This window comes from Lipophrys pholis (assembly GCF_963383615.2).
Source record: "Lipophrys pholis genome assembly, chromosome: 13".
Lineage (NCBI taxonomy): Eukaryota > Metazoa > Chordata > Actinopteri > Blenniiformes > Blenniidae > Lipophrys > Lipophrys pholis.
In genome coordinates, this window is record NC_137632.1 from 20,623,805 (window position 1) to 20,646,611 (window position 22,807).

Genomic DNA, 22,807 nt, shown 5'->3' on the forward strand with positions numbered 1-22,807 from the left:
ACTTCTCGCCCGTTGCTATAAAAGGCTCGTCATTGAATGTGAAAGTGTGAACAGCACAGCACCGTTCACAGGAGTGTGCGCCACCCAACATGGAAACATCTGTACAACAGACACGGCTCAAGTGTGCACGGTCTTGGCTTGAAGTCTGTCCAGTCCACGGTGCAGTGTGCGAGCCGATTGAGAGTCCCTATCATTGTTTTGAAAATGTTGTCGTGGAAACGCCAAATCTTTCTGAAACCAAAACGCAAAAATTATGAGTTTTCAATTGAAAATGCTGTTGGGCACACACACACACACACACACACACACACACACACACACACACACACACACACACACACACACACACACACACACACACACACACACACACACACACACACACACACACAACCTTGTGAGCTCTTTCACTTCTTAAGGTCTGCTTGGATTCGAAGGGAAAATCTTGTGACTGAAGCAAATGAGCATGTAAATTAGCCCCAACCTTTGATTTGTGTATTTAAATAAGAGCATTGTAAAGTTTTGTTTAGTGATCCTTACACTGGCACTTTGGGTTGGCCAGTATTATGTATGGCCTTTCATATATTTTTGCAAGTACTCCCCCATTTGCAACGCTAAGATTTACGATCGTGGATCTCATAGCGCTGTTGTGCGCGAATCTCACATGAATCTTTGTCAGACAAGTCCATAGCAGTGAAGAGACTGCGGGCACTGAAAATATGTCCAAAACAGATCGATAAAGATAAATCACTCAGCGCAGAGCACCTGCTGAGTTTTGTCGGCAGCTTTAGCGGACAGATCGGATTTCACAGCATGGACGGCTACAGATCCCCTCAATAATCTCTCACACAATAGCGTGGTCATTGGAGGAGATCTGACTGGAACTTCGGGGGTTCAGTCTCACGCAACAACACAGAGAATAAGACCCCGATCAGCCAGATGGCGCCTCGCCTCTCTTTTCCTTTCTTTTATGGAAAGTCAAAGGTTCATGGGCCACATGTGGAAATTAGTCACACTCTTTGTAGACCCTAATCTAAAATATTTAAAAAAAAAAATTAAGTAACTGGTTTTATAGGTGATGGAGTGAGGATGTCGTTCAAACACATTTGGAAAAAAATTCATTACAGTATTACTGAATGCGTCGTAAGGGCCGCAAACACAAAATGAATCCAATAAATAAATACCCAGAGGTCAAACAGTGATGTAGTGATGTAGTGGGAGTTTGCATTTTCTCTCTGTGCATGCATTTTTTAATTAAATTTTTTGGGGTGGGGGGGGGTGGGGGAAGGGGGAGGTGTCCAGTGTCCAGTGTCCTGTCCAAAAACCGATGTTTGAGGTTGGTAATCCTAAAATTATTTGGTGAATCTAAAATTGTCCGTAGATTGGAATATCAATGTGTGACATTCAAGCCACAGGCAAAAGTTCCACTCCAACACGACATTGTCAAGATTTGATGAGGTCAGCTTGACCTTTGACCCCATTGATGAGGAAAAACACAGGAAAGGCTCTACTAGAGGTCTGTGAGTACAAAAACGAGCGTAAATGTGACACTTGACCGAGCTGACCGGGTCTCATTGATGCATAAAGTCACACACACATATGATATCGGTCGTTTATTTCAGATCGCACAAAATACAATGAGGACCATATGCTTAAAGATTCCAAGTGCAAAAAAGCTACATAATTTGACATCTGAAAGTTGAAAAAGTGAAATCTGCTTTTCTGCTCTTGTGAGGATAATATCAACATGCACTTCGCTCTCTCAGTCACAGCTCAGCCATGACCTCGAAGCATGAAAGGAGCAGTCAGATGTACTGATGGTGGAGCTATCCACTTTCATGGATGAGCTTATATAACATCAGGGCTCGGACCTCCAACCTCCGACCACAGCCAAGCCATGTGGTTCAGTATTTTTCACCCAGTTCAGTGTACCACATGATACTTTGTTCTAAAAGTATTTTGGGCATTATGTCCTTTGATATCTTTAAAAAGGCTGTGATACTGTCGTATTAGTTGTAAAATTCCTCTCTATTCAAAGCTATTGGATGAACTCCATTCAGTACGTTAGGTGTGTAATATGTGACCAGCAACAGAGAACATGGCATTGTGACTTTTCACATTTTGTCAGTGCAGAAACCTGAGAAGAAGACTCTCTGGCGATTTAAAGTTATCTGGAGTCAGTGCACACTTTCTGTTTGGTGGGAAATCCTCAGATAGGATCTGCTTGCAGTCCAGTGTGCCAACAGGCACACCTCGACTTTAATCAACTGCCTCCCTCTAGTGGATGTGGTCACAACCTCTCCAAATACTAGACATTAGCATATGGACATGATCTGGGCAGCACTGTGAAGTTTTCTCTGAACCAGGTCTAAGTGCGGTGTCCGTGTAAATAATTATTTTCTTTTTTTTGTAAATTTAGACGAGGAAATATCTTTTTTGGAAAAAACCCAGGTCCATGTAAATGTGGCCTCAGGCTCTTTGGTTTCCCCTCGCTGTGTCTGATTGCCGTTCCCTGCCCTGATGTCTTGTCTTGTTCGTTTCTGTGTTTGTGCTCCCATGTTTCGGTGCTTCTGCGTTTCTCGTGTGTTCGAGGTTGAGTCGAGTCGAGGGGAGACCTCACCCAATCGAAACGTAACACAAGTACTGGAAACACTGCAACTGGATAAATGCTTTATTCTCCTCAGCTAAGTCTGTGGTGCATTTATCATTTATATTTGGTCCTGAAAGAAAAAATTAAAAAAGGCGAATCAAGATCTTAGACAGACAACACTCATTACTGCTGTTTGAAAGCGATATGGTTTGTGATTTCCAGAACTCACCTGAAGCAGTTCGTTGGTTTTTTTCAGGAGGTGAATCTTCTCAATGTACTTCCTTTCTTCCAGCAGAAACTTTTCAGCTTCTCTCTTCTCAGTTATTGTATTTTTAGCTTTCTGTTCCTTCAGCTGCTTCTTTAGGTCTTCTACCTCATTTTCCAGGTTTTCCATCTGAAAATATGATTGAGAATAAAAAAAAAAAAGAAAAAGAAAAAAGAAAAGCTTGAGGTTGTGTCTGGAGCAAAGACATTTCTTTTAGAATATGTGTTTTGTAGAGATTTGGTGCTCTCTGTTGGACATAAAGTGAAATGACATTTTTATAACATTTCTACGAACTGATGCATATTTTATCAAAGAAATCTATTTTGAAATTATAATAACTGATGTGGTCAAATGCTTTTTAACCTTTAATTTCAGGGTACAACTTTTAACTTTTCCATCATCTTTCAATTGTTTGGATGCATCCCGTCAACCTTACTCTTTTTTCCCTGTCGCTTTTGCCGCCCTCAGCCTCCAGTGCTTTTTTTATGTCAAAGGCCACACCAGTTTCATGCAGCGCTTGGTAGGCGGCGATGGTCCCTTGAATTTCATCCCTGATTCGCAGCAGCAGCAGACCCCTCTCGGTACAGTTGATGGTGACCTGTCTGAATAGCTCATCTGAGAGAAGTAGAAAGTAAAAAAAAAAAAAAAAAACCTTTAGATTTCTTTTTTCAAACTTGATTCAATCCATAACTTTTAAGTTAAGTGAGGCATATTTATTATGTGCATCTGCACAGAAATGAGGGTGACTTACCAAAACACTGGGAGTAGAGCGCCCTGCGGATGGGGCAGATGCCCGTTTTTCTGGCCTGCCTCTGCTGGACCTTTGTGTCGAGTAGTTCCTCCAGGTTTATAACATCCTCTCTTGTGCCAGGCGCAGTGGACACCTGCTGCAGCCATTGTTGAGTCCCCTCTGTCCATTCCCTGCAAATGTATGAAGATTAATATTCATCGTCAGATTGATACTTTGATCATCTCTTTTGGAAATAGTTTCTCTGCAATCAGGTTTTCCACCTCAACTGCACACACTGGGAGCTCCCAGTGTCACAGACTTGTCAGCAGGTGGGCTTTGAACCTCTGAAGGCCACTGCTGTCCCAAACAACATTATTCGGTCTGAACTTTCTATAATGCCGCATGCTGGAAGATGCAAACCTGGGTGGAAGGATGACGTTGAGGATCCCCTCACATTGCAGCCTGGTGGCTTTAGCCGAGTGGGACTCTGGTTTGGGAGGAGGCGGAATGGGTCTTCCTGAGTCAAATGGCTGTCGAGGGCTCACTCTCAAAGGTTGTGCCTGTGTGAAAACAAATGCCCCATGTGAGCACTACAGTGTAATGTACACTCAGGATGTGATGTGAGAAAACCTGGGGGAATTCAGCAACACCTGGTTTCTACATTGTTAAAGTAACATTTATTAGCCTAATTATTGTTCACAACCGACAGACCCGCCACACATAAAACACCAGTTTGTCTTTCTGGCTGTGATTTTCATCATCATATTTTTGGAAAGGTATTTTACTAATTATACTATCCACACAATATCAAACATCCGCTGCACCGTGTTTTTATTTTAACACTGAAATCAAGTGGCCAGAGGTTTCGACCTCATGTTACTTCAGGGGCCACATACAGCACAATTTAATCTCAAGTGGGCCAGACCAGGAAATAATAGCCTTGTAATAAATAACTAGAACTCAAAATGTCTTGTTTTGTTGCAACAAAATATATCATCAAGAAGTTAACATTTAATGAGCTTTTTACAACATATGACAAACCTGAAATTTGAATAAAAGAACTGCGATTTCAACAATATTATGCCTCAATGAGCTTTAAAACTTGTTGATCACAGTGGGTTTTTAATAGACTATATGCATCTTGAAAGGCATAAAACAGTTGTTCACATGAAGCTGGAACTCAAAAATCTAGTAGGCGAGTTCCTATTGTGATCAGAATAACTTATCAAATTGTAAAATCTTTAATGTGCACACATCTCTACATCTGTGTAATGATCCTGATGACCCTGGACTGACTCACCACATATTTACAAACTAAAGTGGAACGAAAGTGAAAGCTGCAAGCAGCATTGAACGGGTCCTCGCACACCCACACTCAATAAGATCAACTATGCAGTTTTTCAGTTTACATATCAGAAATATGCTTGATTAACATGAGCGTATTGAGTTTCTTGTTGTTAAATGGTTCATTCTAATACATGTTGTTCAGATAATATGAATAAATGGGATTCAATCTACTTAATATGAATAGATGGAAATGTGTGACATGATTAACTTACATTAACTCAACAAATTATTTTTGTGTTTGTTGGAATGACCGAGGATTGTTTTTTTCAGTGCACGCACGTTGGAACATGGCGCATGTTGAGGTTTGATGCTCGTCGGGGTGTAATGGAAATGTGTACTATTACAAGTGTCAAAAATGTCCAGTTCTGTGAATAACAAAGCACCTGACAGAGATTGGTGGTCAAATACATATATTACAGTTGATGATGAATTTAAATAACAGATGTTTTAAATTTTCCCTCACAATTATCTATCCTTCATACTTTAAACACTACAGTGTCACATTTAATGTTCTTATGTCGAGTAGTTAAACGTTAAGCTCTTGTGAACTCGCCTTTGGTGATTTTGGATCCGTCGTCTTGCTGATCAAAACTGGATTTCCATATTTCAGCAGTGAATCTGCCAGTGGAATCATCGTGTATCTTGGTGGAAGTTGTAAGAAGAAGAAAAATGAACGCTTCAAGCAGTGTTGAGTGGGTCCCTGCTACTTGCGCAACTCCGACAGAGAATGTCCCCAGAATAGTGGTTAGACTGAGGGCAGAAGGGAGTCAAAAAACACAAAGAATTCTCAGAGAATTCTCGGAATCAGCATTCACACAATCAAATGTCATCGATTCCCTGGATGAAAATCAAAAGAAAAGAAAAGTAAAAAAAAAAAAAAGAAACTACTCACCTCCTTTAGAGTCTCTTTACAGACGTGTAAACAGGATTGTGTGAATGCTGGAAGAATTAACACAATTACTTTCTAGTCTTTTGTGTGTTTGTGTTTTTGTTTTTAGGGGGGTGGGGGTGGGGGGGGGGGGGGGGCTTCACTTATCCTCCTTCAGTTTTAATCCAATTCTTAAAATGTTAACATCAAAACGTGCAACAGAGTGAATTTCTAAGATTAATAAGGTTATTGAAGTTGCTGTGTGGTTAAAGTTCCACAGTAAAGTTTTAAAATCTGCTGATCGAGGTTATGCATGAACTCAAACGTCTTTCTAATGTGTCGGCTAACTGAAGGACATCCACCACGGACGGTTCATTATTGTCCAGATATAATTTGTGTGTGCCCTCAGATGTGTTTCATATCCTACCAATCACAAGGATGATATCACAAAGTTTGCGGCCATGGTATGTAAAAAAAGAATTCCTTAAAGTTCCTCTTACCAATAAGGTGGCACTTTAGCGATGAAAACTGTGATGACACTTGAACTTTCAGGCAGATTGCTGCATGTAGAGCAGAGTTGCCAACCGTTCCTTAAAACGGAATTTCCCCGTATTATCGTAAGAATCAAAAATTGGCTTTAAAATGTCAATGGAATTTATGACAAACAGGGCGCTTTATGTCAAAACTTACGGTAAACCTATTTCGCCCAGCTCGCCTGCTCTGTGACCAATGAGCTGACAGCATACTCAAACACGAACAGGACAATACAGAATCCCGCTTATTTCATTGGTTGAGGTACAGTTGCTCGTGAACAAGTTACCGGACGAGCAGATAAAGCAGCATGGTAACAGACTTGGACAGTACACCCTCGACCAGCAACGCTCCTCCGAAAAAAACATTAAAAGGACTGCAGAAATATAGGGAGGAGTGAGAAGTCAACACCTGGGAAGAAAAAATGCGTGATAACACTTCTAAAGCGCACTGCACTCTGTGCCGGTGCACTTTTTGATCCACCCTGCTCTCTGCATGTGGGAAGATCATTGAGCAGCTTTGCCTGGTTGGCAGGTAAGAATGAAACAACTGCCAGGGTTGTGATTAACCATGTTTAATTTTATTGGTTGTTAGAAATAAATAAATACAATTGATAGATAATTTATATAGATAATAAATACAATAGAAAGATCATATATACAAATAGATGTATAATCATAAACTTACTTTACAGTATTCACACAAATATGCATTATTCTATACAACATTTTACAAATTCAAACCGTTTATAAACCTAATATTTGGATGGATAAATAAATAATAAATAAAGTAAACTATACAGGTAGTCAAAAACTATACAAAATTATAAATATAATCAATAAGATTTTTTTCCACTTTTCTTCAGCACTTTAAATGACTCTGGTCATCTTCTAATCTCTGTTGGCAGAATAAACATAAATAATATAAACTCTATGGATAAGCTTGTGAGGAGTGTGTGACTACAGCCTTCTGGAGAACCTCACTACAGTACCTCACTACAGAACCTCACTGCAGTACCTCACCACAGAACCCCGCCACAGTACCTCACTACAGAACCCCACTACAGTACTTCGCTACAGTACCCTACTGCAGTACCTCACTACAGTACCTCACTACAGTACCTCACTGCAGAACCTTACTACAGTACCTCACTACAGTACCTCACTGCAGTACCTTACCACATAACCTCACTACAACACCTCACTACAGAACCTCACTACAGAACCCCACTACAGTACCTCGCTACAGTACCTTACTGCAGTACCTCACTACAGTACCTCACTACAGTCGCTCACTGCAGAACCTTACTACAGTACCTCACTGCAGTACCTCACTACAGTACCTCACTGCAGTACATCAATACAGTACCTCACTGCAGTACCTTATTACAGAACCCCACTACAGTACCTTGCTACAGTACCTCACTGCAGAACCCCACTGCAGTACCTCGCTACAGTACCTCACTGTAGAATCTTACTACAGTACCTCACTTCAGTACCTCACTACAGTCCCTCACTGCAGAACCTTACTACAGTACCTCACTGCAGTACCTCACTACAGAACCCCACTACAGTATCTTACTGAAGTACCTCACTACAGAACCCCACTACAGTACCTCGCTACAGTACCTCACTGCAGTACCTCACTACAGTACCTCACTGCAGTACCTCAATACAGTACCTCACTGCAGTACCTCACTACAGTACCTCACTGCAGTACCTCACCACAGAACCCCGCCACAGTACCTCACTACAGAACCCCACTACAGTACTTCGCTACAGTACCCTACTGCAGTACCTCACTACAGTACCTCACTACAGTACCTCACTGCAGAACCTTACTACAGTACCTCACTGCAGTACCTCACTGCAGTACCTTACCACATAACCTCACTACAATACCTCACTACAGAACCTCACTACAGAACCCCACTACAGTACCTCGCTACAGTACCTCACTACAGTACCTCACTGCAGTACCTTACCACATAACCTCACTACAATACCTCACTAAAGAACCTCACTACAGAACCCTACTACAGTACCTCGCTACAGTACCTTACTGCAGTACCTCACTACAGTACCTCACTACAGTCCCTCACTGCAGAACCTTACTACAGTACCTCACTGCAGTACCTCACTACAGAACCCCACTACAGTATCTTACTGAAGTACCTCACTACAGAACCCCACTACAGTACCTCGCTACAGTACCTCACTGCAGTACCTCAATACAGTACCTCACTGCAGTACCTCAATACAGTACCTCACTGCAGTACCTTATTACATAACCCCACTACAGTACCTCAATACAGTACCTCACTGCAGTACCTCACTGCGGTCCTTTTCACCTTCAAATACAGGTCAGTATGATCATCCCATGGTTTGGAGGTATCCCAGTGGTTTCTAAGGTGCAATGTATCTGTAGGTAGAAGTCACAATGTCAGATTATACCTTTCAAACGACACACATTATGCACCAGCACTGATTTCAAGGTGTTTTATTACATATGCATGAACTAGGGGTCAATAGAACTACTATTATTCTAACGCCGGTATTCAGGGGAACATACACTGTAAAATAGATCAGACTGAATTGAATTGGATCGAAATAATTAAAGACTAATTTAAGTCAACAATCACTAAAACCAGCTGCAGACCCTCCCTTGTTGGTTTTACACTTTCTATTCTGTTAGTATGCAGTTAAAAGCCATGTCAGGATTGGCATTTCAGCCAGATTTTTATGTAAAACAACACATGCAACCAAAGAGATGAAAACCTCCACTAAAATAAAGGACATAAGGTTTAGTAAAGCTTTTCACTCACTCAAATGTTCTGTCTCCTCCGTTTAACTCTGAAGGGCTTTCTTAGGATATCATCTTCTCTTTCCCTTTTTTGCGGTGTTAAAATGGCGTTTGCCTTGTCTTCAGCGTTGTGGTTTTCTAAAAAGCAAAATGGGGTTTGTTGTAAATGTTGGTGGAAGTAACTACAGTATGTATATTAATTTACATAGGACTGATCAATTCATGAGTTCAGTGTAATCAACTGTTCTCACGAGCTTGATCTGTATCGATGTGCTTACGCTTTCTCCTTTTCGGTTGAGGGGTGTTGTCTGAATCCACCATGCTTTGAAATTTAAAAAAAAAAAATCAAATGGTTAGTTTGGTGAAATCTTAAGCTCTTTGTTGGAAAGGTGAAATAAAGAAATACGAATCCAATAAATACCTGCTATCGCTCGAAAACGAATCGGTATCGTTTCGTTTTCGTTTTCGTTTTCTCAAATTATATGAAGACCTTCTGAAGGTTTCCTGGACTGAGAGCTTCTCTTCACTGTTCTGCTCATTGGAATATTCTTCACGGTCAGGACTGGAGCAGTCCATGGGATCTGAGGGAAAATCTTCTTCCTCCAAATTCCAGTTGTTACAGACCTCCATGAGCTTGGCTGACAATTCCACACTGGACAACACCCAAACACTGAGTTGAACAACTTATTCTATCATATATATCCATCTGATGATACAGCAAACATGTGAGTGCACACTTACTAGTTGGAGTGGTGATACAGCTCAAGGTGCTCCAGTGTGAAAAATGGATGGTTCAGCATTTCTTCAGGTGTGATCCGCTGATCAGGATCCACGTGGAGCATCTTGGTCACCAGGTCAACAAAGGCCAGCCGGTCTAACTCCAGAGCTTCCACATCTTCTTCTGGTGTGTCAGGAAAAACCTTGATGGCACAAAAAAATAACCCCCACAAAGAATTCAGTATAAACATAAAATTGTGCCTGAAAAGCTGATGTCTTCACAGAGATATTACTCACCTCCAAAATATCGTGCAGGCTTTTCATTCGATTCAGGCAGCTGTGTTTAACTGAACATGGAGACTGAAGAGTGGAAATATTAGTTTTTCTCAAGGCGCAGCAGACAGAAGAAGAAAAGACATAACAACACAGATCAAACACTGTTAAAAGAGACATTAAATTTTACCTTTAGGGACCAGATGTGGGGCTGCTGTCTCGTCGTTCTTTCATTGAACAACTGGTCAGTATAGCACCCGGCGCTCATCACATGGTTTGGAGGTAACCCAGTGGTTTTTAAGATGCATTGCATCTGTGGGTACAACACAAAGTTGGATTAAAACTCTTGAAATGACCCATAAAAGGGGATTGCTCTTCACATTAGGTACAAGCACTGATTCGAATATTATATTTAGTCTTTAGTGCTCAATGAAACCAATTTTAAATGTTGTTACAATGCTGGAAATCAGTGGCCATACACTGTAAACGAAATCACCTCTTACAACATCTAGTCACCGATTTCTTGTTTTTTTTTTTTTTTTTGGCCAATATGTCAAACTTACAATTTCAGCGAGGTCCCTGCCCTCGAACAGCGTTCTGCCTATCAGCATTTCTACTGCAACGCAACCTAAAGACCAGATGTCTAAGCGCTGGTTAAAGGGAGCTCCCAGCAGCATCTCTGGAGCTCTAAAAGAGACACAAACGACATTAGGATTGCCAGCTTGTACTGTCAAAACAGCTGTCTCAGATGTGCACAACAGGTTTTGGCTACATACGTGTATTCAAAAGTACCGCGAATTTCACCCTTCAATTCTTCAGGGTCTGTTATTGCCAAGCCAAAGTCAATCAATTTAACTTTGAGTGGCTGGCGTACTTGATCCACCATCATTATGTTTTCCGGCTTTAAGTCGGCGTGGATAATGCCAAAGAACTCCAGGAACCAAAGAGCCTTAACCAGCTGAAACAAAGGACAGAACAATATTAAAAATCACCAGCATATCAAATAATTCAATTCAATACAATTCAGTTCAGTTCAGTTCAACATGATTTGTATAGCACCAAATACAACACAGTCATTTCTAGGTGCTTTTTACAGAGATATATATAATCAAATAACCGAAGACTCATTTTAAATCAACAATCACTTAAACCAGCTGCAGGCTCTCCTTTGTAGGACTTCGACTTTCATTTGTCTTACTTTTAAATTAAAGCCATGTCAGGATTGACGTTTCAGCCAGGATTTTATGAAAACCAACACATGTAACCAAGAGATAAAAACCTCCACTAAAATCAAGAACATAAGGATATTACCTGGTACAGGATTGGGCGAATCTCTTGCAGGCTGAGTGTATTGTCGTTCAAGTATTCATAAAGACTCACGTCAAGCTTTTCAAACTCGAAACAGTAAGTCTCTTCCCACATGAAAATGTTGTTGCACGTCACGATGTGAAAATTGTCTGAGCCTTGATGTTTCAAGAAGGTAAGGATCATCTCCTAAAATCAAATGAGATTGTACCAAATCAGATGTTGTGTTTACATTGTCGGAATGAAATATTTACTACATGTGAAATATTTTGAGCATCGAGCAAAGGCGTCTTTGAGGTGTCATCTCCAGAAGACGTCCTCAGGAAAGTCAGAGTGAAGGTTTTTTGTCCGTCATTCCAGGAAATTGCCTGGATGACGTGATGCAATGAAGAGAGACTCCAGAGAGAGAGAATCACAATTTAGTTTTTGTCATTGCAGCACATCATCCAGATGTCTTGTCTAGACGTTCATATCACATCCAGACAAGACATCCATGGAATGGCCAGGAAAGACGTACAAAGAACTTTTATTCTGTCTTCCCTGAGAACGTTTTCTGGAGGCATAGAGATGACGCCTTCAAGATGTGTTTTAGACTACTCTTTGCTCAGTAGCTTACCTCGACTTCTGCAAGATCGAAGGACTGCTGATCGCAAATTAACTTTAAAGCAACTATCTCATTGGTGGGCTTCTTGTGACACTGAAGGACCACTCCAAAGCCACCACTGCCCAGCACTTCCTGCACTTCATATTCTGCGAAGGGGGTGACGATGGTCTTGTTGATCAGTTTCTCAAAGTCCATAATAAAGTTTTCGTCCATAATGTTGCAGTACCAAAATCTGCTGCTTTAAACTATCTACTGAATTTGTCGTTATTCCAATAGGCACCGCCAGGAAAGGTTTCAAAGTGCTGTGACATCACAGTAGAATCAACATAAAATCAAAGCTGCCCTGCTCCTGCAACCGTTGCTGGCTTTGATCTTTTGCAACCATTGTTGGCTTTAATCTTTTGCAACTTTTGCTAGCCTTGATCTTTTGCAACTGTTGCTAGCTTTGATATTGGGAAACCGTTGCTGGCCTTGATATTTGGCAACCGTTGCTAGCTTTAACTTTCGTTGAACCCAAGTGACGAAGAAGAAGGGAAACAGTCATCAGTGACAAAAAAGCTCCTGATAAGAGAGAGGGAAACAGCCATCAGGGATTATGAGAGTGATGAGAAACAATGTAGATAGATAGAACCAGCAAATGGCGGTAATGCATCTTTATGGATGCAAACTGCCCTTAAACCCAAAAGATGAAAAAGAAGAATAAAAAGACCCTGGCCGAGGATTTTCACACCTCTGTTTGGTTGGGTTTGCTTTTACACCACACTTTTAAGAGCGGATCAAACCGCATGGACAATCTAATGCAGTTATAACAACTGCTCGTTTGGGGGTGATATGGCCCAAAACCAGAAACAAACACTGACCAGAGAGGAAGAAAACAAATGAGAAACAGGGCTTATTGATTGTTTTGGCCGAAAGCAGAAAATCCCGCCCCTTTTGCAGGTGGTGCTAATGCAGCTAATTAGCTCTTGGCTAATGGGTAGCCACAAACAGCCGGAGACATTTTTTTTTTTTTGCTTACTGCATCTGCTTGTTTGGATTTGTACTGTTAGCTTTGTTTGTTTACTAACCAGAATGCACTGTGCTCTACATCACGCTTTATGTGTTATAATTACCGATAACATATCAATTAAAATAGATACATTTGAATAATAACTGTACAAATTTAAATGTCAGTCTGTTGTGATAAATTCAGTCTATCAATTAACCTTTGAAGTCCATAAAAATACTTCACAGCAATGCCCAAGTAAAATTTTATTTTGATAGTTTCATAACAGATTATAATATTTGAGTCATGTCAGAGTTCAAAACAGTTCTCAGGTTTTACATTAAAACTTTTGTCAGTACAAGTATCACTTCTTTAGTCTGAGGTGAGCGTAGTGGAGTAGTGGTTAGCACTGTGTGTGTGTGTGTGTGTGTGTGTGTGTGTGTGTGTGTGTGTGTGTGTGTGTGTGTGTGTGTGTGTGTGTGTGTGTTTAATCAACTAAATCATATATACATTACAACATTAATTTAAGTATATTATTTAGTGCTACTAAATGATATGTTTCTGCTCTGTAGAATGATTATTGGAAATAGAAACAGAATATGTATTTGTCTGTGAGATTATTCACAAACTAATATTAAAATTGCCATATTTAGTAATAATTTTATAATTTAAATTTATCTTATTTAATTATTGTGAAAATGTATGTAAATAGCTCTTAATGTTGTTGAATAAAAGCTCTTCTTAGAAATTCTGTTCAAGTGAAATAAAAAACAAAAACAAATCTGATTTCACAGATATTTCAACTCTCATTTGTTCTAAATGAAATATCATTTTGACTGTTTTGTTAAAATTCCAATAGTGAAATCAATTAGATACAATTTCAGTCAATTTCTTGGCAGAGTGATCCGGGGATATTCTCATTCCTGATAAGGTGAGTGGAGCAAACAGAACATTCAGGCCATGTTTACAGGTACCTCCGTTTTTACAAAAACAGATATGCCCTAGTAGACGACTCCAAGTTTTAACTTTTAGCAGGATATATTTACACATCTGACAAATTCCTGTTCAGTCGCATGTGTCCTCAGCAAGTTTGATTATCTTGTGTATAAATTGTAATGGAGAGCTCTGAAGAGTCAGGTTTCCTGAGGTTTGGAGGCCAGAAGGTAGAAATACTTGACAGCCACCACCACCTCAGTCTCAGCAGAGGTCACGTCCATCACAGACATCAGCCTGAAGAGAAACATAAACAAGGGCCATGTAGAAACAACATTTATCTGCACAAACATACTGCATTCTAAGGCTTACATTCACATAAAGCTTATACCGTTTACAAATGTCCTGTGAGAGTCCAACAGCTTTCTGGGGGTCTTCTCTGAGCAGAGCCTGATAACTGGAGAAAGACTCCACCAAGCCCATGAAGCTGGACAGAGGCATGGTCCTTCTGTCCCACACACACTCCTGCCTGTGGGACAAACACATGCTGAGGACTTTTAACGTGCTGTGGGATTGTGAGGTTAAAAACAAAGTAGCATCAGTGACCAAACAGAAACACACTGCCACTCACCATTGCTTATCAGGGTAGTTAATCGATTCGAATGCCTCCCGGTACAAGTTAATGGAGCTCTGACCGAGGTGGGGGCTGCGGTATGGTTGCAAAGCAGCATAAAACTGATTCAAAATGAACAAAAGATATCAGTAAATGATCAATTTCCATTAGTTAATGATGAAAAACGCAATGTTGATGATATGTCACAATGTGTAAAACATCTTAAATTTGTGTGCGTGAAGTTACTCACATCATGTGCAGCAGCTCAGCTGTTCCAGCTGTGCTGTTTATTAAATGTAGGTTTTACCAAAAGTCTCCACTAGATGGTAATGCAGTCTGAATAATCTGGATTTAAAATGCCCTCCTACTGTTGTGTCGATGTGTCTGGTGGGCGTGCTGTGTTGTCTGCCAAACAGAGATGTAATGTGTGTTTATTTGTATTAAAGCTCACCAAATTACTTTTGCATGTTTCTACTAAGACATAGCAGTACTAACTCTGAATGCCTTGGCAAAACACTTTTCTGTACTTTTCAGTTTCTAGTCCGAAATATAAAGGAAAGCTACCGATAGTAGATAAGATTTGTCATTCGGTGTAATGTTAAGAGATATTACTTAATTTCAAAAGCTATTGTCACTTGAAGCATGCCGTAATTGGAGAACATTTACGTAGACCAGATAACTATGGAGGCACAGAAGGAGACACATTTAATAAAAATAGGACCAGTTTCAGTCGTTTGGATCAAACCCAGGCCTTTAAATTTGGATACAAATCGTTTTGTTAGGACAAAAACCAGTATTGACTGATTGTCATTTATGTCAATTTTCTACGCTGGCTCACTATACCAGCTGCTTCTTCATATTATTACCATGCTGGTTGTTGGTTCTAGTTCTGTTCAGCAATGCTCTCAGAAAGCTTTGTTGATGCAAGTCGTTGAAATTTATTTTAGTTTCACGCATTTCAAATCAGTTGGTATTCCTGCAAATAATAGAATTACCGGGGAGAGTAATTAGTGGGTTGCTTTTGATGTCCTCCCTCAACGAGGCCTGCCTTATATGTGCGCATAGATGTTTTATTGCAGTGTCTCTGTGATGCAGGCATTAATAATACAGTATAGCTCCTTGATACTTCTCTGATAGTGATCTGTTATTAACATGTTACTGCCAAAAGTAGCTAATGCATCACTGCTCACAGCAGTGCATATTTGTGAGTTATCATCGGGATCTGCAGAAGCAAACTAAACCCTCATTTAATTAAATCAGTGGCCGTGTCAGTGCAAGATATTGTCCACTAAATGAAGCAGGGGGTACTCTGGCCACCAGCACTGTGAACACTTCTGTTGAGGAAACAATGGGAATGATCTGCTAAAGCTCTAAGTGTAAAATTATTTTGCAAATCTTCTATCTTGATATATTATTTATACACACATTTAGTGCATTTGTGCTCATTATGAATGTGGAATAATGTCACCTAGAATGCTAATTGATTCATGTAATACATGCAATTTGATTTTCTTATTGCTGTAAGTACTTGTTAATTGTATATTTTTTTTACACGTTTGAAAAGGTCGACAGATGTAATGAGTCATCTGCCTAACTGCGACTAGTTTGTCTAGTTTGACTTTATTTTATGATGTTTTCTTTGTCAAGCTTCATTTTTGCCTCAGTCATGTTCCATAAAGCAAACTCTCAGCTCTAACCTGTAGGCTACCACTCCCTACGTTTTCCTTTTCCAAAATCAGACTCTCCAATATGTTGAATAATTTCCCCCACCACAGCGCTCAGAGCCAATCCTTTCATGGTGTCTGCAATGAACATGGTAGTGGTACTATTTCCAGCAAATCAATCTCATGAAAACAGGGCCTAAAGGACGCAAAAGCATCATTTGAATACTCTTGTGATGTCGAGATGCATATGATGTCACTCATGGTGTTATACCTCCTTGTAAATGAACAGCATGACGTGTGCGTAGTGAAAGCACAATCTATCAACAGTATGCCGATTAATATGATTTATGCCGAATCTTAGTAAATCAGGCAAAAAATATCGCCTTGGGAATAAGTGGAAACGGATGTTTTCTGTCATTTCAGCATGAATATGTGTTGATCGATGGGACTTCGCATTAGTATCCCTTTAATGTAGAGTGAGGATTGTGTGTAACGAAATGTATTTCAGATCTGTGTGTTTCTAATGACTTCCCTGAGTCATTTGCGATGGATACCTCTTTGCAGATTTGGTTCAGCGTGTCTGAGCAGCAGTCAGGATAGCTGAGCTCCATGTCGATGGTGTAGTTGAGCAAAGCCAAGCAGCCACGGGGCTTCAGCACCCTGTGGGCTTCCCGGAGAAACCGTGGCCTGTCAAACCAGTGGAAGGCAGACATGGCCGTCAACAGGTCCACTGAGCCGTCAGCGAGCGGCAGCTCCTCGGCCATACACTGCCTGGATATGGGACGGGAGGGTAAGCAGGTTTTAAACCTCTGACAGGCAGCAGGATGGCTTCCTTACTTTAAGCAGGAATACGTTGGAGCTTGCTTCATAAAGCACAAAGCAGAAGCAGGAACAATGTGAGCCTTGTGCTGGGTAAGTCGGTCATGCTGTGAGGCCCAGATCAGCTTACTAGAGCTGAACAAATGATGGGAAATTAACTGTGATGGGAGTTTTTCACGCGTCAGCGTGCATATTATCAGATCTGTTGATTCTTTTTTGATTATAATGCATAACACTCTATGATATTCAAAGGCACAGTGCATTCACTCTTATGTACATCATAGTTTCAAGACGTGCGTTCACATATAGTTGTCTGAAGCTTACTTGTAAGTGACGTTCGGCTGTGCAGCATGCTGCAAGGCCACTTCTATCTGTGCTGGACTCACGTCTGTACCCACCACAGAAGCAAAGTGTTTAGCCAGAAGAAGTGTTCCCTGTCCCGATCCACAGCCCACGTCCACAGCCAGCTCAAAGGGAGGAGCACTCTGAGAAGGTATTTGTTTTAGAGATATTCACTCGATTCACAATAGGCGATCTGCGAAAGCTTCTTCTTTCCTACTGCAAGTACCTGCTTCTCCAGAAAGTCAAAGACTTGTTGCATGAGTTGATCTGACGGAGAGATCCTGTACCTCCAGTAGGAAGCGGCGTGCTCCTTTCCCTCAAAAAGACGATGAGCCATAGTGAGCTGAGGCCTTTTGATCCAGCTGATCCAGGAAGACTTGAGTTCAAACGAAAGAACGCAGACTGATTGTAGACAAGAGGAGCTAAAGTCCACACCTAAAACTCTCTCTCTCTCTCTCTCTCTCTCTCTCTCTCTCTCTCTCTCTCTCTCTCTCTCTCTCTCTCTCTCTCTCTCTCTCACAAACAAAAGGGGAACAGTTGGGGGTACTTGACAGCAGGGAGGACCCACCAGCTCAGTCATACGTGATGGGTTTCACAATTAGTTTAAAGGGACAGTGTAAAAAGGGTTTCAGACAACTTATAAGCATTTTTCTCCATACTGGCTCCTTTCAATGGAAAAAAAACCCTAAATTTCAAGTCAACCCTAATGATCTGTGAATAAAGGTCATCTTCTGGGTCATGTGATGGTTTGTGTTTCAGTCAGACTGAATCGAAGGGCCTGAAGATGATGTGTGTGGGTCGTCAGCAGTGTATTCATTTGTTCTGTTTGTTTTGACAACAAAATGGTTTTAAGGCTTCTTTCTTTCCCTAGTGATCAGAAGCAGTGTGGCACTTTTTGAGGTTCCTTAATACAAGAGGACTCGATATAGTAATTGTGTTTATTAACTTGTAATAAGAACTTAAAGGGTACGTTATTGCGTCTAAATTTGACTGGCAATATTTATGTTTGTTGGAGCATGTTCATGTGAAAAATAAAATTTTTGTCATGTAAAAACACGCCCATGAGGTCTTTGGTGGCCTCATTACACAAGTGGTTCAGTGGAATAGTTTGAAAGAATTGCTTGTCACTCCACATTGAGCCTATTTTTTTCAAAAACTGTAAACGTACACCATTTGGAATACAATTGATCTCACAAAAGGAAGAAAATCTTGTTATATATTTCAACACAGAACAACACAACATAGGCAATTTATTTATTTATTTTTTATTCCATTGTGCATCTCATTAAAATGTTCTAATTGAGCAATAATAAATGGTTTCTTAAAAAGTTACGACAAACAAGTTTGCAACATGACAGCAGGCACCACTTTTAGCACATTATCTAAATTCCACATATATAGTAAAGTGATGTGATCTCTCCTTGTGCATGCAAGCCAAAAAAAAAAATTGATCAGGAAAATGTTCTTGGAGCTTATTATGCTACAAGATCACCTTTGCACTTGTAAACTTCAAAATCATCCCCGTACACACTTAATGATACACGAATCAAATGGTTCCATGTGTGCGTCCATCAAAAGTATCAGCGTGGTTTGGATGCCAGCACGCAGTAGTATTCTGTTTCATACTCTAGTTCAGTGTCAGGAGATGTGACTCCCATCTCCTCCAGAAACCTGCATGAAGATGACGAAAGTTTCATTAGCTCCAGTGTGTGTGTGTGTGTGTGTGTGTGTGTGCGTGCGTGCGTGCATGCGTGTGTGCACAGTTAACCTTTTCTGTGTGTTGAGCAGCAGATCTTCAGCCCTCTCTCGATCTTTTGCCTGGTAAGCTTGAAACATGGACCATGATTCAATGAAGCCCACCAGTTTCCTCACAGAGATGCAATACTTTGTCTTTAAACTGTCAATCCTGTTGAATTCATACAAAATATTATTAAGAATTACTGGGAAAGAAAAGCACTGCTATCTGAACTGATTATTAACTGTTCAAATGAGACATTATTTGCAGCTTTGTATTGCGTACATGTATTTTTGTGGCTGACAGCCAAATATGCTTGTGCTTGTGTCGTAATTACCTCTCTTTGTCTGGAAAGGGGATGGCAGAGTACAGCTCCTCCAGTTTGCCGTCAGCTACCGCGACCGGTTGGCTTGTGTGTGGTAACAGCGCCTGTTTCACCTGGAAGTAAATTCATATAGATACGTTGGACTGTTTTTATACTGAGTTTGTCCCGCATGCCTGTCATTTGTATTGTCAAATTCTGTTTATTAACGCAAGCATTATACATCCAAAATCATTTAAAACTACATGTGTGAGTGTTGAAGGAGTGTTCGATCATGCAATAAAAATAACATTAAACAATAGCAACAATAGAATAAATACTATAACACAACACAATGTTATGTAATGGAATATGTATGCATTATTTATATGCCATGTGATTTGCTATATCTTAATAGATAATATCATAGTTTGATGCAATTCATTACAACCTGAAACTTTATGATACGATACAAAATAATGAGATACAAAATAATGGCAACACAAAATGTTACATTACAATAGAAACCAATGAAACCCAAAACAAGACTCGATTGAATCCAATACGATGCAACACAAAATGTTTCAGTGTAAAACAAAACGATCCATCACAAAATTGTATCACATAGAGATATGACACATTATGACACAAAGTAATGCTTGAAAATATGCAATAAAAATTAGTAACTCACAACTTGAAACAAAATGATACATGACAACTTGAGGCATTGTGATAACATGTCATATGATACATCAAAACAATAATAAATGATATGATTCATTACAACATGGGGAATGCGATGCCCAAAGCCCATAAAGAATACATTACAGCACACAACGATTGGATTACGTGCAATATATTTCAATACAATGTAATACAACGCAACATGTAATGATATGATTAATTGAAAACAGCATGTGATTTGTCAGGCAGGATGGAGAGATTCACTTTACCTTCCCTCTGGTCCATTCATCCCCTTTCATGCAAAATAATTCTTATTACTGTGAAAGAGAAAATTATTTCTCATTTTAAAACAATCAGCTGCTTCACCAGCATTTCATGGGCATCATTTATTCTTTAATATAAATCATATCAGTGTAATGGTCTACTTATTGATTTTATTTGAAAAAGTCTGACAGCCTCTTATTTTTTTTCCCCCAACCACTAAGATGTTTGCAAATACAGTGCTTGTTGTCATGGTTACAGTATTAAACATGGGGCTGTTGTTGCAAAGAGTATCATTTTAAGCCCTGATAAAAGTCACAAACTCTCTCCTATCCAGCCTTTTCCTAGCTCTGTTCTAAGACTGCAGTCATGCTGTCTCCACCTACCTCCTTGAAGATTTGACAGAGTCTTTCTCCGCAGTCCTTGTAGAAGAATCTGCTGTTCGAATCACTGAAGCCCAGCAGAGCCAAACATCCCCCGGGTTTCAAAACCCGGCTCGCCTCGACGAGGAACCTGGACCGATCGAACCAGTGAGCGGCTGATGATGCTGTCAGGAGGTCCACAGAGTTCTCCGGAAAAGGAAGCTCCTCTGCAGTCCCCTCTCTGCACGTGGAGCAGACGCATCACACTTTTGACACCAGGAACTTCAGTCTTTGAGCACAAAGCAATCAGTGTGGCAGGAGGCTTTCTGTCCAACCTAGTAAGTATTTTTTTTTTTTATTGGCTGTAAGCTACTTGTTTAACTAACTTTTTTGACTGGTGAAGGAGAGCCACCACTGTCGAGTCTCCTGCAGAGTCGCTGTTTGACACACCTTATCTTATCTAACCTATTCAATAATGTTTTCAAAGAAAGGACGTTGTTTAAAAAAAAAATTAACATCTGCTAATATACAGAATATAGATCATCTTCCTCCACCGACCTGATTTAAACTGAAACAATTGAATGAATTAATTATAAGATTGACCTGCATAATGTTGCAAGCTGCGTCACATTTATTTTATCTCCATATTAGTGCCCTAAGATGTTGTAATTGGTGCTATTTAAATGGAATCCTAAGCTGCTTCCTGAGTATGTGAGCACCTTGCATGGCAGCCCTCACCTTTGATTTCTGAGTGAGCGCATGCATGTGAGTGTAAGGCCACATTCCAAGTGAAAAGTTATTGTTTTTACATTTCTATATGCATTAACATGGCAACGTTTCGAAAACGATGTCTCTATAAATGACAAAAACACTGAAAACCCTGTAGTTTCCATGTAGGGCCACGAGTGGGTGCTGTTGGTTGTTTTTTGTCATGAAACCACAATCTCATTTATAAAACGAGCAGGAGAATATGGACTGGGAGTCATGTTACTCTGGAGGCAGCCACAGTTCTTATTGATCATGTACTCATGCATGTACAGAAGAACGATTTACTATCGCCATGGTGCACATGTCCAGTAGGAGCGCTTCAGAAAAGTTGTGTTTTCTGCTGTTTACATGAAGACGGAGGCGGAACATTTTTGAAAAGTTGCAGTTTTAGACTCCCAAAACGCAACGGAAGTTTTCCGTTTTCACTTGAAAGCATCGTATAAACACGGCCTAAGTGATTGTGACCAACCATGATAAAGCCAGTTGAGACCGCTGAGACACAAAACAAGGTGCTCAATGTGTAAATCCTTCTCCGTGAACATTACACGGAGAATCGACAGAAGTAACCACAGCTGCTGACTTGTCGATACCTGTATGTGATGTTGGGGTATCCCGGCGCAGCTCTGGCCTCCTCCAGCTGACACTCGCTGATGTCGATGCCCACCACCTCTCTGAAGTGCGGTGCAAGGAGACGAGAGTTTTGCCCTGTTCCACACCCCAGATCTACAGCCAGCACATGAGGCCGCCCCTTCTGCAGAAATGATCAGGTGCATTCATGTATCATTTAGCTCTCCTCATTTAAATCATTTCATTTATATTCATCCATGACATACCCTTTTATCCAAGTACTGAATAATAATGTCCTTAAGCTCGACTGGAGGTGTGAAGCGGTACTTGTGGTAGACAGACGCATGGTCCTTCCCATCGAACAGCCGGTATGCCATGGAGGCGTTATCCAACACTTCTTTTTGCCGAAGCTTCTGTGATCTCAGCTGCACAACGTTCGTCTTTGTTCCAGTTTGTTGCCTTTGTTTATTGCTGGCTACCTTCTATATGTCGCCTTTACTGTCCTTCATCTTCCCGCAGCAGTCTCCTTTAAAGCTGCTCCACTCTTGCCCTTTGTACTCAATCCTAAACGGTCTTTCTCACAGGATGCCATGCAGGGTGTAAGTAAATCATTTCACTATGCAATCATTTACAGAACGCAGGGAAATGCAGACGGTTACGCTGAAGGAAGAGCGGAACAAAGTAAAACTGGAAGTGAAGAACGGAGGTCCTTACTTGTTTGACGCTGCTTCTGCTGGAGTC

At 40.5% G+C, this 22,807-nt stretch overlaps 3 protein-coding genes across 3 annotated transcripts; all 3 read right to left on the reverse strand.

The window, feature by feature from the left end:
* Nucleotides 1-1,599: 1,599 nt before the first annotated feature.
* On the reverse strand, nt 1,600-6,368 carry LOC308118403 (axonemal dynein light intermediate polypeptide 1-like). Its single transcript, XM_080477804.1, has 8 exons — nt 6,301-6,368; nt 5,825-5,871; nt 5,486-5,682; nt 4,006-4,145; nt 3,607-3,776; nt 3,292-3,470; nt 2,820-2,984; nt 1,600-2,720 (listed from the first exon to the last, which is right to left on the reverse strand). Exons 3-8 carry the CDS (start codon nt 5,564-5,566, stop codon nt 2,709-2,711), a joined length of 747 nt encoding a protein of 248 aa, XP_080333930.1. The 5' UTR covers nt 5,567-5,682; nt 5,825-5,871; nt 6,301-6,368; the 3' UTR covers nt 1,600-2,708.
* A 7,782-nt stretch (nt 6,369-14,150) lies between these two features.
* LOC308118704 (putative methyltransferase) lies at nt 14,151-17,725 on the reverse strand (the record flags this gene model as incomplete). The annotated part of the gene is made up of 6 exons (XM_080478214.1): nt 14,151-14,247; nt 14,342-14,479; nt 14,582-14,685; nt 16,782-16,998; nt 17,371-17,531; nt 17,615-17,725. The coding sequence occupies 6 exons, from the start codon at nt 17,723-17,725 to the stop codon at nt 14,151-14,153; spliced, it is 828 nt and encodes a 275-aa protein (XP_080334340.1).
* An 885-nt stretch (nt 17,726-18,610) lies between these two features.
* On the reverse strand, nt 18,611-22,807 carry LOC308119302 (putative methyltransferase). The gene is made up of 6 exons (XM_080479233.1): nt 22,333-22,807; nt 22,090-22,250; nt 20,756-20,972; nt 19,461-19,561; nt 19,157-19,294; nt 18,611-19,059 (listed from the first exon to the last, which is right to left on the reverse strand). Exons 1-6 carry the CDS (start codon nt 22,441-22,443, stop codon nt 18,969-18,971), a joined length of 819 nt encoding a protein of 272 aa, XP_080335359.1. The 5' UTR covers nt 22,444-22,807; the 3' UTR covers nt 18,611-18,968.

Coding starts and splice junctions, on each gene's coding strand:
- LOC308118403 (XM_080477804.1), bottom strand. CDS start 5,566: ATGATTCCACTGGCAGATTCACTGCTGAAATATGGAAATCCAGTTTTG. Junction 3,471..3,606: donor GCTCTACTCCCAGTGTTTTG/GTAAGTCACCCT, acceptor TACTTCTCTCAG/ATGAGCTATTCAGACAGGTC. Junction 2,985..3,291: donor AAAGCGACAGGGAAAAAAGA/GTAAGGTTGACG, acceptor TCATATTTTCAG/ATGGAAAACCTGGAAAATGA.
- LOC308119302 (XM_080479233.1), bottom strand. CDS start 22,443: ATGGCATACCGGCTGTTCGATGGGAAGGACCATGCGTCTGTCTACCAC. Junction 22,251..22,332: donor TTCAGTACTTGGATAAAAGG/GTATGTCATGGA, acceptor TCATTTCTGCAG/AAGGGGCGGCCTCATGTGCT. Junction 20,973..22,089: donor TACCCCAACATCACATACAG/GTATCGACAAGT, acceptor CTCCACGTGCAG/AGAGGGGACTGCAGAGGAGC.